This window comes from Protopterus annectens, chromosome 3.part0 (assembly GCF_019279795.1).
Source record: "Protopterus annectens isolate FY-2018-M chromosome 3.part0, PAN1.0, whole genome shotgun sequence".
Classification (NCBI taxonomy): Eukaryota; Metazoa; Chordata; order Ceratodontiformes; family Protopteridae; genus Protopterus; species Protopterus annectens.
Genome location: NC_056731.1, coordinates 97137527 through 97154416, shown reverse-complemented (window position 1 = coordinate 97154416; position 16890 = coordinate 97137527). Strand labels below are relative to the sequence as shown.

At 38.1% G+C, this 16890-nt stretch overlaps 1 protein-coding gene across 8 annotated transcripts in view; it reads left to right on the top strand.

The window, feature by feature from the left end:
• The window catches only part of LOC122796266 (phosphofructokinase, platelet), a 987903-nt gene that overhangs the window by 886701 nt on the left and 84312 nt on the right, over positions 1 to 16890 (top strand). For all 8 annotated transcript variants that reach the window (XM_044064600.1, XM_044064606.1, XM_044064604.1 and 5 more), the window contains one exon: positions 1528 to 1639. In XM_044064600.1, the coding sequence (XP_043920535.1) occupies positions 1528 to 1639 (112 nt within the window). The remainder of the gene's footprint in view (positions 1 to 1527; positions 1640 to 16890) is intronic.

Below are 16890 nucleotides of genomic sequence, written 5' to 3'. Positions count from 1 at the left end.
TATACACACGGTGTGCCCTTTCAGTTAACAGTTCCTTTTGCTGAATACCAGTCCAGTTGCTTATTTGTGCTTTCTTAAAATTAATACAGTCTGTTCCTTCCAGCTTCTGTGGTACAGCAGAAAATTTCAGGTTTTCCCTACAAGCTCTGCCCTCTAATTCTATTATTTTTTTGAAACCTCTTTTCTTGTGCAGTCTCATATTCAGCCAGCCTTTTCTTTTCGACCTCTGATTTTTGTAGTTTTATCATCATATCTGAATATCTGTTTAAAGCTTCTTCCATTCTTTCCAGCCTTTTATTGTTTGACTTGATATTCTCCATCAGTGTTTCATGTATTTTAGTCAGGTCCGTGTGCGCAGTTTTGTTAAACTTTTCTCTAGGTTACTGGAAGTCATGGCCGGAACTTGCACTGCTTTTTGCTGAACAGCTGCAGTACTCTTCCCAGTCGATGCTTTTTTGTCACCTTCTTTAGCTGATTTTCCTTCAAATCCTCTATTTTTCTTTTTTTCCTGGCTTCCAGGCAGTGTACTTACTAACCAGTTACTGAAATTTACTCAGGCATTTAGGTCCACTGACTTTCTGTGCTAATTTTGTGTTTTCACACTGGGAGAGATATCAGGCTGTTATTCAGTGTGCAGCAATCTTGGAAGTCCCCTCCTTAAGTCTGGTCTTACTCTGTTTGCACTTAGACACATTTTGTCATAGACTCCCAAATACATTGTGAATTTTCAGTGGGATTTTGTGGATTAGTGCAGAGACAAATGATTCTGGGATTTAGATGGCTCATTGAGGGTCAGTTTTTTGAACACTGTTTGGCTGGGACCAATAGAATAAAACCTTTAGTCACAGTGTAGTATAACCTACCCCAAGGTTTGGTGCAAGTCACTTAAAACAAAGTAGTCATCCTGGGGTCTTTCCCTGTAAAGGAATGAGGATGGGGCAGCCCCACAAAGAAAGAAAAAAATCTAAATATTTGTGTGGCCATTTAGTCCCATTTGAGTAATCTATGAAGGTTTGGTCCTTAAGGAACACAACTATATCCAATGATTTTCTCATTTTGCTGTCTCCCAAGGGTGCCAGCAAGATATCACACAGAAACATGTACATCAGTAATGGAGCACAACCATGTACACTTTTAAGTTCTTACTTCAGCTTTCTTTCCTGCATATAGACAACTAAATGTTGGCACAGTGGTTGTAACTGTCATGTGTTATGTTCACCACTAGCTGCTGACATGAAACAGTTGCCATTTTTTTCAATTGTGATTACCAGATTTATTGTTATGCATTTTCTGCTGGTTTGTTGTCATATCGTGTGTAACAAACCTATCATCCCAAAGGAGAAAAAATTACTCTTTTAGAAAGTTGTCTCCAGATCCTCATAAGATGATATCAGTTAGTTGCCACTGATAACTTGGGCATTACCCATAACACTACTCTGTAGATGTAATGACATATGTGCTTTGGCAAAAAAGTGGCTTGTTTAAGAGTAACAGTATAAAAGCAACTTTCTTTTATTCTCTTAACAGGAATGAAAACTGCAATGAGAACTACACCACTGATTTCATTTATCAGCTGTATTCAGAGGAGGGAAAAGGAGTATTTGATTGTAGAAAAAATGTTCTTGGACATATGCAGCAGGTAAACAAGAATGAATATGTATCAGTACACAGTTACATGATTTCTGTGAGTTTTAAAATATATTAAGAAATATATTGATGTGGAACACTTATCCTCTGAAGTAAGTTAAATAAATGAGTCACATTTTAGGAAGCAGAGGCCCGCCTTAACAAATATCCTAGGAATATGTGCTCCCTGGTCTTCGTTACATCACCAAAAACTGGGAAAGGCTTGCACTCCTGTGTGGGTGTTCTCTACTGAAGCAATGCCATAGCCAAATCAGTAAAAAGTATCCCAGGTCCATCTTTGCATTGATTTCAGTTTATTCTTATATATGTAATGATTTTGAGTTACTGAAGATATATTTAATTGCAAATAATTTTCTTGTATTATTAAATTCCTAAAGATAAGTTGTAAGCTGTGTGATAGTTTCTAGCAAATGGGCTGTTTTGACCCAAAAGGCTGTAGTCTCAGTAATATTTTTATAAGCTAGAGTTAACATCATCTCAGGTGTCTTATTTTTAAATACTAAGACAAAAGGTACATGTGCACATTTTTCATGAAAATGCATGCTGTTTATAAATCATAATTTCTGAGGCCAACTTGGCTTAATGTTCTCTGCTTATCATGACTGAACTCTGAGTACGTATCAGTCGTTTAATTTGGTAATGCCTTTCCATTCAGATTCTGTATTTAAAAAAAAAATGATGCCTCATATCTTCCTCTGTTTAGTTTGATATGAACTCTGGAACTCGAGAAAACAGTGTCATGACAGAATTATTTGGTACAAGTGAGGTCATTTAGACCAGTTACCTTTATGCCAGTGTGCCACTGATATAATATGTTTGCTAAGAGTTTTGTGATATTCTGATGGATCATTTCCAAGGCCAAAATGAGGATCTAAAGGTTTTCTGGGAAGTCACATTCAACACTGTCATTGCTGTTTTTAGGATGTAGTCTTATCTTTATGGTAGTTCCTTGAGCTGCTTTTGTAAGTAGACTTATAAATCCTAGTGCATGCAAGTAGAAGCATTGTTAATATTAGGAGTGTGGTTGAAAACTGAGTGCCAGGATGGAATGAGAGATCTCAGTGATGCACTTTGCTGTGAAGTTATTAATGTAAGAATGCTCTGCTTTGCATAAGAAATTGAGACTGTTTTGTCTTGGAGAATTCTCGTCTTATTTTGAGATCTATCAGATATGGGTGTAAGGCACTGGGGAGCCACTTGTGAAAATGCTTGAAGTGATTTAGCTATTTTCAAATTTTGATAAGTGTAGGTGTATTAAATATTACTGTTTAATGGTTATAGCTGTTAGTATCAATGCCATGTGTGTTACATTTCTGTCATATAGCCAGAATATGCTTTTTATGTATGCATATGTAGGTCAACCACAATCATCAATTTTGAAGCTATATAAAATGCAGAAAAAAAAAATAGCAAAAGTCATTGCTAAACATACAATTTTAAGTGAATGTTTTTGTATTTTTTACTGTAGGAATAAATTAATTGCTTCTGTTAGTATTTGTTTAGCCACAGGTACAGTGTTTTCATTCACTGACTGATGGTGGTTACATTAATTTGAACCGTCTTTGATTTAGGTAGTGGTCTTCTGGTTTGCTGTCAGTGCTCCACATATTAATTTTTTATCCCCTGTCTCCTTTCATTTATCCTCAGCCTTTGCACATTTCTCTAATGGCCCATTCTTTCCTCAAAAGTGGAGTGATGAGATCCTGTTGTGCTGTGAACAAGTTGTTTTCTTATGCAGGGGATATGTCCTTATTGGTTTGTGAGGCCACTACTGCTTACAAAGTCAAAGCTGAGACAGTGGATAGTAAAATATAGGCAAGGGGTTTTAGTTTTTTGCATAGTAGTTGAGTTTGGACTGGGGAGACAGCTACCATAGGTTCATAGGTTGGTACTAGGCTATCGGTCCTAGGGCCTATACAAGCCTAGCCATAACAATTCCCTGGCTATTTCTTCCCACAATGTTTGCTTCCCTGGACCCCTGATGCTGTACTACTGGTATGCATTTCACTACCAAGTCTTGAACCCAGGACCCTATGCACTAGGATCAGAGAAACATACCACTATGCCAAATCAGCTGAAAGACGTGTAAAAGTATACCCCCCTGCATGTGATTGCTGAACATCTGCTTGCCCCCTACACAGTTACATGCTTAGCCAGTCTTTCACTAGAGGGTACTTCAGCTGCAAAAGAAACCCATGTCCATGATCTGTCTGGCATGGAGGGCATCCTAGGATCCCACTGTGATGGACCTCTTGCTTAGCTTCAAAACAAATAATGTCAGAGCTACCCAATTCAGGGACTTAAACCTTGTTTGTAACATAAATAGGATATGTTGGAGGGACATGTGTGTGTCTCAGAGAGTGCCCCTTATCTGGAATAGGCTTCCCATCCATGTGTGAAAGAGTTCTGCCCTGATCCTATTCAAGCATAACCTGGACTAGTGGATTGGAAATCAAAAATTCTCCTCTGGTCTGTTACCTATATCTTTAATGGATAGAGGCAACCTGCAAGTGTTTGACTATGCGTGCCATAGCTTACATAGCGTTTATATTACGTGATCGAACAGTGAAATGTTTGAACACGTAGTAATCACCCCCAAAATGTCGAAAAAACACCCAAACCATAAAAACGCTCTAAGCAGGGGGGCAAGCCCGCCTGCACCCCTCCACACTCCCTGCTACTTAAATATACCATCTCCGAGATCGCACTACAGTGCAGACAATGGAAAACTTCCATGTCCGCACTGTACAGAAATCTCCATTGAACAATTCGACATTCCGACGGTTCAACATTTAGGGGTCAGTTATTACGTGCTCAGTCACGTAATATAGACCCCTTACATATACCCCCCCCCCCCAAATTAGATAAATAATTTCTAGGCACCAAACCTGTTGGATTCATTTGGGGATGCATGGCTAGACTTAAAAAGGCCCTTGTGGTTGTTAGTGCAACTTATACATATGAATGACTTTTCCTGGGAAAGGGAGCTGGTACTGGCTGGCTAACTCCACCTTCCCTTCCCTCGACCAACTTTCCAACTCCTGAACACTAGCTGATCACAGGTTAGTGGCAACCAACTTTTGTCACTGGATTCCATGTGCTGCTTTATCATGTGAAAGTGCTAGGAGTGTGACGGGACACACAGTTCCTGTACTCCCTCATTGTTCCATTGCTTGTGACCAGATGACTGTTGATTCACTAAATACCTGCTGGCCCTATATAATCCTTTCAGTAAAGAAGCATAACCCCTCCACATGCACATGAAGTATAACATTAAAAAGCATCCATTTACCACATTTTCTTGTTCCCTATCTTGAGACTTTGGTAACAAACTGCTCCTTGTCATGCGACATTAGAATAGTAAATGCACAGTGCCTCTAAGTGCAAGGCAGTTATTTTATTTTTTTAATTTGAACAGATTTTTGGTCGACTAGGTTTAGATCTAACTATCTACTTGTCACTGAGTTACTGATCTGATTAGGTGCTAATTACAAAGGCGGCAAGATACTGGAAATAGTGTAACAAACAAATCTAACATTGAGGACCTTTTTGACAGGTCTTGTGTATGGGTTTATTTTTGTCATAATTTTTGTTCTGCAACAGTTTCTAGACAGTCTAATGCCCAAGGACTAATATGTACTCATCACACATTGTCTTCTGATTTTGACAGTTTATTTTTTCTGCTCTGTTATTTCATTCAGGCATTTTGCCCTTTGGATTTACTTTGATGTTGAATGTTTCTGCATTGTGAGGAGTGAAAGAGGCGATCAGGACCAGTTGTAGGGTACCTCTTGACACTGAGTGAAACAGTGTTTAACATCATTATTAAGCCATCTCCTTCTAAACTGTAATGTGAACCCCCCCACATCAGTAGAAAAGAAAACGACCCATAACGGTTCCCATTAATATTGTCATGCAGTATACATATTTTCTTTTCAACAATTACTGTTCACTCCAACATTACAAAAATTGCTCAATTCCTACCTTCTCTTAAATCTCACTCTTCCTCCTCCTGAACATTATTCTGCATGTATTGTTCCCAAAACAGTCCATTTATTTCTATGTAGTTTGCTCCTTCCCTTTTCTAAAGATCCCAACTCCAGTTCTTTTATCTCCTTTACAGTAATCAGTACTTCAGTTGCAGTTGGTTAGGTTTTGATTTCCATTTTCTATTAATTGCTTTTTTTGCAGCTAGTAGCATTAAACTTGGCAATGCCTTACTATCTTTAGGAAATTCAGATATGATATCTCAGATCAAAAGACTCGTTTCCTTAATTTCAGTCATTTTCTCCTTCAGCATTTCTGACAAAAGTGCTCTGTAAGGACGAACTTTAAAATCTGCCAACTTGTATTCACAAAAAAAAAAAAAATGCTCCCAGTTACCTATATCTTTACCGTCACACTTCTAGCAATTGCTGTCTACTTGTGGAAATTGTCTGAACTTGACATGTATATAAATAGCTATGCAAATTCTTCCAAACAAAATCCTAATTCTTCCGAACTTTGTTGCATACTTGGGAGTCATAAAGATATCTCCCGACTGTTTCTTTGAAAATCTCATTGCCAGTCTCTCTTTCCAGTCTTTTCTAACCTCTTCTGATTGAGTCTTATAGTTATCATGCAATATTTTATATGCCCTATTAATTATCCCTTTTTTAACAATTTTTGACACAAAGTTTAGTAATGCTATGGAATGAACTTCCATAAGTCAAACACAGGTCATCTGGGGTACAGTCAGTGCTTTATCGCTGTATACCAAGGGATTTTTTAATCAAATATTACCCATTTTATAGTAGTCAGTCTCTCACTGAGCAGTTAAAAAAAAAAAAAAAAAAACATTTATAAAGTGCTATGCAGAAGTGGTAAGGGCAAAGGTAGGTAATCGTTTTGGGGCAGTGTTCTCCAAACAGTTGAAATGGTGCCTCCCTGCTGTGACTCCCTCATCTCATCTCATCTCCACCAGCTCAAAGGCAGACTTTCCCTTATTCTCTAGTATCATTGGTTTGAGCTGACCATGGACCATTGGACAAAAGAGCATGTAATACTGGGGCACAGAGATGTTCATCCTTTCATAGGAATGCCTTCTATTTCCCCTCACCAGGTATCTCTGGATTCCAAAAGACATGACACCTTGGTAATAGGCACTATAGTGGGGAGTGCCTCTTATAGAATTAGATCAAAACGTCTACTCCAGGATATTTGCAGCCCCCCCCCCCCCAAAAAAAAAAATAAATAAAAAATAAAATAAAAAACAGGCATTTGAGCTTAGTATTGGGGGACACAGTGCTAGAAGACTTTCCTTATGGTGGAGAAATCCAGGATGCTAACTATTCATTCTCTTAATCTTTCTAGAAATGCTATAAAAATGTGCTTGTTCATTGTTCTCATTTTCAAGGAACACAGCAAGTCCCTCAAATTCGTGGCAGGGACAAAGCATTTCCAGTTCATCTTTTTGAAATTTGGACTTTCCATTGTCTTTTGAGATACTTAAATATTCTAAACTCTTCTCTTTGCCAGCCTTTGTCTACAGGGCATTCACATTCATATTGTACCTAGATGACTGCCTACTTCAGGTAACATCTCAAAAAGATTTGAATGCTGCACTGATTTTACACTGTGTTTTAACTAGCTGAGGATTTGGCTCAACCCTTAGAAATCCATTGCATCTCACTAAGAAGCTAACAGTGACCTGGAACCGTACAGGAAACAGAAAACGGCATGGTCTATATCCCAAACAAAAAAGTGGCAGCTCTCAGTTTGTTCTTTTTCCACACTGTCACCCTATCCTCCTCCTCTGTGGGGACCAACTTGAAGTTTGTTGGCTATGTGTCGTCCTCAGTCCCCATGGTTTTCCGTAGTGATGAAGTTGAGGAAACTGTGGTGGTACATTTGCACTCTGTATTGTCAGCAGCATAAATATTATCTAGTTCTCAGATGCTTTGGTAGCTTAGTAGTAGATAATTTTGAAAAGAGAGCCAGGACAATCTGGTTCAAGTCCTAGAGGAAACAAACAATTCCTTAATTCTCTGCTCCTGGACTTTGACCAGGACCTTTGCCCCCAAAAGCTTCTAAATTTATAGAGGTGTTCATTTGAACTCTGGTTCAGGGAGTTTGTTGATGCACTCTTTCCTTTTCCATCTTTGTTATTTTAAACACCTTTTTAAAGTACTAATTAAGAAATAGCCACACATACATTAATACAAAATAAAAACAAACCATATTAACATTTTTCCATTTACACGCCCTGTACATTTTCTTTTTTTCTTTTTTTTTTATAGCCACTGTATTTCAGTTCAACATTATATAAAACACTCAATTCCTACATTCATTTAAACTTGACTCCTCCTCCTGAACATTGTCCTGCATGCATTGTTCCCATAAATTCCATTTATTTCTATATAATTTGTTCCTTCTTTTTTTCTAAAGATTCTTCTTCCTCAATATTCAGTGCTTAAAATACAGTTTATTTATATTTTGAGTTCCATGTATTGCTTTTTGGCAGCCAACAGAATTAAACTGGATAAGGATTTACTATGACTAGGGGATTCAGATTCTATGTCCCACCTCAGCAGAATCATTTTCTTAGTTACAGCTGTTTGCTCCACCAATATGTTTGACAGAGTACTCTGTAGATATATATTTTTTTAAATCTGGTAACTCGTTATACTTCCAAAAAATGTGTTCGCAATTACCTCTTTCTTTCCCGTCATACCTCCAGCATTTGCTGTCTACCTAAGGGAAAAAAATCTTATTGGTGTATGATCTGAAACAGTTATTGGATATATGTTAAAATGTTCCTGTGAAATATTTCTTTCCACTCTAGCCCAGTTACTGTACCTTGGGGAATAACATTTTAAATCCTCTCATAGTTCCTACTACTGAATGCACATCTTCCATACCAAATATTTTCATAATTTTTTTTCAGAAATCTACCCCCTTTTTATTATATTTTCCCTTCTAGGTTCTCCCTGTTATATCCTTACTATTGCAAATCATGTTCCAGTTCACACCTATATCTAATATTCCCTGCTGAAATGGAATTATTTCTCCAAAAATTTTCTTAAGCTCTATAATAGTCTTTGGTGAAATATGTATTCATGACAGCTTAATCCTCCTCCCTTGCCAGTAGCCTCCTACTAACACAAATCTTCCATTATCGTCCCCCCCCCCTTCTGTCACTATTGGAGCTCCTCTAAAAATCATTGTTACTCCCCCTTTCCCTTTCCCTGATATTCTGCTGAATATCCATCCTGAAATACTTTTTGTCATATTCACATGCTAATTTCTTTCCAAATTTGTCTCCTGCAGCATAGCTATTGCAATTTGCATTTCTTAGTATACTTCAGTACTCTTTCCTTTTTGTCTATATCTGTAAAGAGCATTCACATTCCAGGATACTATGAATAGAGTAGCCATTATAATAAAAAGCTATTCCCTTTTTTAATCTGTCTCTAACTTTTGTTTTACAAGCACATACTAAGATAGTTTATACAGTTTTCTTCTTATCTCCATTTGAACCTGTCACATTTCGCACAGCTTTTTGCTTTAATGAAACTCCTCAAACAAAAAAAATTTAAACTTTTAGCCATATGAAAAAGTTCACTGGCTACCTTTAAATAAAACTGCATTATGCAGTGTGCTATTAAATGCATTAAAAGTATTAAGGGTGTTGAGGAGGCTATTGTATGCTATTCATTTTCCTCAATTTCAGACTTTATTTTTCACTGAACTGCTTGTCATTGTACCTTTAAATTTAGCATCTTTTTCTACAAAGAATGCTCAGAACTCTCAGTATTAATTGCTTGTACCTGCAGACAGCTTGACTCCATGTAGTAGTAGTCAACAATGAGAAAAGAAAACGGCAAAGAACTTTGCAGATACGTGAAGGAATTTTACTCAAAACAGAATGTACAGAATTCTTCTGGCTAACTGTCTTTGGTTGCAGACTTCTTCCCTTTCACTGAAAACATTTTGTAATGGAGAAAACAAGCTAAATATTTTTGCACATACAAGAAGCTTAGCATTATTCATGGCTTTCACCATTTTGTCTTATTTTATAAGCCTATTTACTTACTAAAAAAGCTGTTGATAGCTTAAGCCAATGACATTAGACAGCCACCCCTGTAAAACGAGAGAAATCATATCTTAATTCTACATGTAATATAATCAGTACACATTTACACCTCCCCTCCACTCAGCAGCCCGATATCACAATATTATATTAACTTAAGCTTTCTTCTGCTCAACCTTTCGTCTCGTTATGCTGTAAAACTTATATTTCTTACAACTAAAATAAGGTACTTGTTTATTTTAATATCTTTAACACATACAGCAGTCACTGAAAAGACTCTTTCCACGACGCATTTAAAATATCCCGGACTGCACACTACACACAACTGCTTTACAATATAACATGTATTTTTATATCATGAAATGTTTTATATAAATACTAATGAGAAACCATTATTTTACTTAGTTATTTTTCCCCTTGAGTGTCCTTTTAAATATTAAATACATAACGTGGGATATATGTAGTCCACCCACAAGTTTAATAAAGTCAACAGAAGTCCAGTCTCTTCTCAGCCACTTTTATATGCAAAGTCGTATTTCACAGCTGTGATTAATGCTGTATAATCTCATACTTATTCATTAATTTTAGTGTTGCTGGTCTTTTTAGCGATCATCCCCATTTCCCATCACTAGACTCTGGTTCAATTCCAAGGTATTCCTGATTCTTCTAGTCAACTCTTGTGTTTTTTTTCTGTCTGTTGAGCATTTTCTATTGGAACATTGAAAAGCTTACAGTGGCAAAGAATTTTATTGATAGAAGAATAATAAGCAAGAGTCCCCTTTCTGCTTGCTGGCTCACTTTTGTTGGATAAACTTTTTTTTTTTTTTTTTTAATTTCCTCCTTAGCCTGTTCTGTATTAAAAAAATGTATTTGATCCTTCAGGAAGAAGTTACACTAAAACAGCTGGATGCAGCAGCATGAGTTTTGCACTTGCCTGTCAACTTTCCCTGATTGCAGAGTTAAATTTTCTTCTCTCTCGCCTGGTGTACAGTGAATAATCTTTTTCCATAAACTTTCTACGGTCTCTAATTTTTAATATTTTGCCCTTCTGTCACAGTTTTGTCAGGATCAGTTCCTTTTGTTGGAATCATTGCATCTTTAATATTTTTTTTTGGCTGCTTTCATATGCCCATGTTTGGAGCATATGCTTGATGTGCCTTTTAAGTTAAACAAATCCTGTTTTGGAATACCAGTCCAGTTAATACAGTCTATTTATGTATTTTTGTTTAGTACAGCAGACAGTCTCAAGTTTTCTCTGTGCACTTTGTCTTCTAACTCCACCAGTTTTTGAAACGGCTCTTCTTGAGAATTTTTGCATTCATTCAGCTCTTCATTTCAGATTCTGATTTTTGCAGTTTTATCAGTTCATCTGAATAGCTAGGTAAAGCTTTTTCTAATTTTTACAGCATTTTGTTCAAGTTGATATAATTTTTCAGTGTTTTATTTATTTTAATCATATCTAAGTTATTTATTATTTGTTTATTGGCATTTGCTTACCGGGGAAGTCCACTGAGCTGAAATAACCCATTTTCAGTGGAGGCTCAGAGACAAAAGCTCTGCAAAGCAGTTAATAATAATAGTGTATAACATTCAAAATGGATAGTACACACAAGCAGTGTTAAACTGGAACAATATTAAGCAAGCAATAGAGCAGAAAGGATATACATATACTGTACAGATAACAGTTTAAGGTTACATACTGGACAAGTAAAATTGTTGTACATTTTTAGTGAGAAGCAATCCTATACAATGTTTACAAGGTAATCTAGTAGTCACATACAGCATAGGTTGTGCAGGGAAGAGTGAAATTGATTTATTGACAGGTAGTTAGGTGACAATAGAGATAGTAAGTCACTATTAGAAGAATCATAAAGTCAGTATGACTTAGGGTGTGGGAGTCAGGTTATGGATGGATGGGAATTGGGACATCTGCATTGCCAAAGGGTGGAGAGGTGTTAGTGCAGTGATTTTTTTGAAGGAGATACTGATGGAGGTTCTGATAGCTATTGGAAGAGAGTTCCAAAGTTTGGCAACAGAAAAGGAATAAAGCATGTCATTAGCTGAGAGTTTTGTTTTTCTAGTTAAAGGAGGAGTTGATTTTCTGATCTAAGTGGCCTGTTTGGGTGGTAGTGGGTTAAAACAGATGAAAGGGCTGGACAGTCTGAGGGTTTGTAAATGATTTTATGTACTGTGGTTAACTGTAGGTAGATTAGATCATTTGGAAGTTTGAGCCAGTTAAGTGCCTGTAGGGAGATGCAGGGGTGGGAAGATTGTTTTTGTTGGTTGCAAACTTTGCAACCTTGTTATAGCAGGCTCAAGCTTGGTATTTAAGAAGGACGGATGCTGGTAAGGAGAGGAGCTCCATACAGGAGAGATGGAAGGAGAAAGGTTGTGGCGAGAGTACGCAGAGTACAGCTGTTGAAGTGTTTGTGCCTGTAGAGGGTGCCTAGTTTTTGGTTAGTTTTTTAATATTATTGTGGCTGTGGAAGTCGAATGTCTGGTTTTCATCTAGACTAACATCTAGTAATTTAGTTTGGGAGATGACCTCTATGGTGGGATCATTTTGTGAAAGGGTGATGAAATCTGACTTAACAGAGAGTTTTCTTAGGAGTTAATATTGTCAATTTATTTTTATTGAGGTTCAGTTCTAAGTGATCATTGGGCATCCACTTTTCAGTGGCAGTAAAGGCATTCTGAGTTATTTGTAGGAGTTCTGCTGTTGAATTAGCAGAGCAAATAATGGTCGAATCATCTGCATATTGTACAACAGATTAATTATCAAGGGCGGAATGGAAGTAATTTATAAATATACTGAAAAGAAGGCATGCTAAGAGAGCCTTGGGGGACACCTGTTAGAGTCCAGGAATGGGTAGAAAGAGTTGAAGCATCTAGTAGATTGTTGCCTGCCTGTTAGATAGTTAGAGAACCAGTTTAGAGTTGGGGGAGATATACCTAGGGTGGAGAGTTTACTGAGGAGTAGTGGGTGAGCGACTGTATCAAAAGCCTTTCAGAGGTCGAGAAAGAGTGAGGATACAGATTTGCCAGTGTTTCTGGCTTGATTGACTGTCCATAAAGAAAATAAGAGCAGTAGTAGTGCTATGACCTGGCCTGAACATTTGATTTATTCTTTCTTCTAAATTAGTGGAAGCTGTCTCTTAAACCAAACCTAAAGCTTGAATAGCTTTTTGCTGACCAGCTGCAGGATCCTTTCCAGTGTTTTCTCTTTACTTTTTCTGGGTGACTGTCAAGTTCTCCACATTTCCCACCACTTTGGTGACATAGAGGAATAAAGTCCTGACTACAGCTCAGGTGACCCAAGTTTGAGTAGTGTCTCAGGCAGCTGACTGAGCAGCAGGGAGGGTGGTACTTAGATGCTACTTGTCAGCTATCCCTGGTGGAGTAGGAGTGGTCAGCTGGTGGCAGTGGGGCTGGATGAGGTGCTGCAGAGGAGGGACAGTATTCTACAAGCCCACATTACATACCCACCCAGGGACCATACCACATTGCCACTAAGGGAGGAGAAGAAACTGGGTAGGCCAAGTAAGATCCCTTGGACAGAAGCTTAGACATGCCAAGCCCTGTTGCCTTCAAATTGTCATCAGCCTCAGCAGATACTGGAATAAGTCCTGGTGGGGCATGGAGTGGCTGGTAGACTTGGGGCTGATGGGTCATGAGGGCCGAGATGGTAAAGAAATGATGGAAGGGGTGGGAAGAAAATGTTGTAAACAAATGTCCAGATTTATTCTTTGCTGGCATCCAGGCAGTGTACATATTAACCAGTAAATGAATGTTACCAAAATAACAGTTTCAAGGACTTTCCTTTTTCTCACTTTCTGTTTTTCACACTGAGAGTGCTGAAAGTAAGCTATTGATCAGTGAATGACCATCTTGGAAGTCTGCCTCTTTTCACATCTGTGATTACTTGTCTGTTGTGATGAGTGAAGAGTGGTCTCCATATTGTGCCTTGATTGCAAGTGAAAGAGTCAGGAGACCAGTCCCACTTGTGTAGTAAAAAAAAATGGTTAAATGTAATTAAAATATAAAAAATAAACAACTGTAGTTGCACTTCCTCAGTTGTCATTGGTTTGTTAGTACATATATATTTTTGAGGGAGATATCCTGGTCTTACCCTCGGGCAGTTTTCTGCTGCTTCAGTAGCTTAGTGGTAGTGCAGCAGGAGTAGTTACCTGGAGGGGTATACATTTGAGATCTAGATGAAGCATATACATACACTTGTGATGTCTTCCTGGATTTTGTCCAAGACATTTGCCTACAAATGTTTCTGATTGATAAACAGTTTAAGCTCTGATTCAGTTATCTCATGTTTACTGACAACCGCCTACTAAAACAAACTGACACAGTATGTAAGAGATACAGCTATTTAATGCTATTAGAGTCAAAATTCTCGCATTAATTCACTACAAATAAGCAAGTTATATCTGTACTACACAACACCACACCACACTAAACTTACCACACACAGATCAGACCAAACACAAAGCCCTACATATGCTGATGCTCTTAAAAGAAATACCTAAACGATAAAGGCCTTCTAAATATAACCTGAGAAACAAGTACCCTCAGCAACCTTACAAACTCAAAATACACAAGCAGTACTCACCTTGCAACAGACATCTAAGTCAGTGTTTCAGTCCCATAAGGCAAACCTCCACACAATCTGACATTCTGCTCGTAGGTGACTGCATTGTGAAATGTTCCAGTGCACCTCTCACCAGGGTGTGCAAGGAGACAGTCATTGTCATTTGCCTCTCGGGTGCCAGGATTCACCACATCTTGCAGGCAGTCAAGTCCTTGTACCACAAGTACACACATGACACTGTTCACAGTACATGTGGGTGTAAACAACTTGAGATGTACCTCCCTGGACTATATGAAGGGAAACATGCTGGAACTCTCAGAATATGTGCCCAAGGCAGTTGTGAACAAAGCCTTTGCGCAGCATTTCACCATCACCAAGAATGTGATGCTGCAATGTGAAGAAACAAGTATTGACATCAACAGTTAGCTTAGCTTCTGGTACCTTTCATATGGGGTCCTATATATATATATCAGCCTGGGAGGAGATGATAGACGGTCATTTTCCAGGGATGGTCTGCACCTATTCTCCTACCCCAAGGATTTCTGGGCATTATCAATACAAACTGTCTGGACCAGTTAGTCCACACTCCAACCAGAGGTGATAAAATCTTGGATTTGATCCTCACTTTTATGAGACATCTTTGTTTCGTACCAATTATAACTCTCTCCCTGGTCAAATCTGACAAACCAGTCACATTCACCTTAAGACTGAAGCCAGAAGCATCCTCCAACACCTGGGTAATCAGAGGTTATGCCAAGGCTAATCTAATGAAACTGACTGATGACTTGGGCTAAATTCAACATCCCTTTCCAATTTGATGATGCCACTGCTTATACAGAATACTATTGTTGCCAAATTCTATTTATATACAAATATTTACACAGATGCATGTGTTCCTCTTCCAAAGTAAATATGACACCAACTTAAAACATAGCTCCTTGGGGTAGATCCCAAATGTAAACAAGCTCTGTAATAAAATAAAAAAAAAACTCATTGTACATAAAGAACCACATACCCATATCAAATAAACCAAAGGCAGATAATTGCCACCCAGGTAATAGACAGCTACAAAGCCTTCTCTAACGTTAGAAAACCTTTGAAACTGTCATCCCCTTGCACAAAGATATGGCATTAATGAAATCAGGAAATTATAGACGCACAAGTCTGACTTGTCTCATCTGTTAGGCTATGGAAAAGGATCATTATAGAAATAATAAATAAGAACATAAGTAACCTACAGACTCGCAACCCAAGCCTGTTCTGATTTGTCAAGGGCAGATTGTTGCCTGCTTAACCTGGTTAACATTTTCAAGAAAGTTACTGAAGCAATGGATAAGTTCAGATCACTACACTTCATATCTAGACCTTGCAAAAATATTCACCACCATCCCACACTTAGTTATCTGTAAGTATCCCCACTACATTTTAATCAATGTAACTTGTTGGATAGCAGATTGGCTCATAAGTAGAACCCAGGAAATTAGGATGGGTTGCCTTACTCCTACAAAAGACCTGTCACCTGGCAGTGTATCCCAAGGTTCATTCCTTGGGCCACTCGTGTTTGGCATTAACTTTGACATCAAAGCTACTTTAGGAGTTTAGGCCTGGCCACGTTTTGCAGATGACTGAAAATTGGTGCCATCATAAACTCCCTAGAAGACACCAAGATCCACCAAGAGGAGACCTTTTCCAAACCAAAAGCTGGTGTGAAAACCTGGATTGAAACTAAGTGCCAAGAAAATTTATAATAGTATCCTTCAGCAAGTAAGAAAGCCATTGTAACTATCATATTGACAACATACTCCTGAAAATTGATCCAGTAGTTAGGTCTCTAGGAACTTATGCAGACAATGAACTGTCTTTTGATTTCCATGTATCCGTTATTGAAAGAAAGTCCTTTTCCACAGAGCAGCTTATAACTAACTCTATGGTGCCCAGGTCTAGGGATGTGATCATTCTACTGTATTCCACACTCTGCAATCACTGAATATAATTCCCCCTAATGTATGTAGCTGTCAAAATATTTGACACAGCTCGAACACCCACAACACTTTCTTACTAAGAAAATCAAGGGCCTAAATCATAAAAAGTATGCAGACCATCTCAAAGCCTTGTCATGCCTCAGTTTCATACAGGCTACTGAGGGATGATTTCTGCCTTGTGTACAGGTTTTCAACAGACCTCATCCTTATCAGACTTACTTCAAGTACACAAGTATGGTGGGGGCATGAACACCTACTCAGGAGATCTCAATCACTTTTGCAATATAAATAGGACATGTTAGAGGGATATCTGTATCACAGAGAATACTACTTCTGTGGAACCATCTTCCTGCCCACATAAATCAAAGTATTTCTGTTGGATTATATTCAGATGTAATCTGGAAGAAAGAATGGCTAACTGCAAATTCACCCCTGGTTTAGCATGCTTTCCCACATAGATAGAGGCAACATTTAAATGTTCTACTCCTGTCTTGGTTACTCATAGTCAAACTATAAGGACTGTGTATGGATAGGCTTCTAAAGATCCTCATGGATCAATAAGCCTAGTAAGTACCTTTGATCCTATAAGG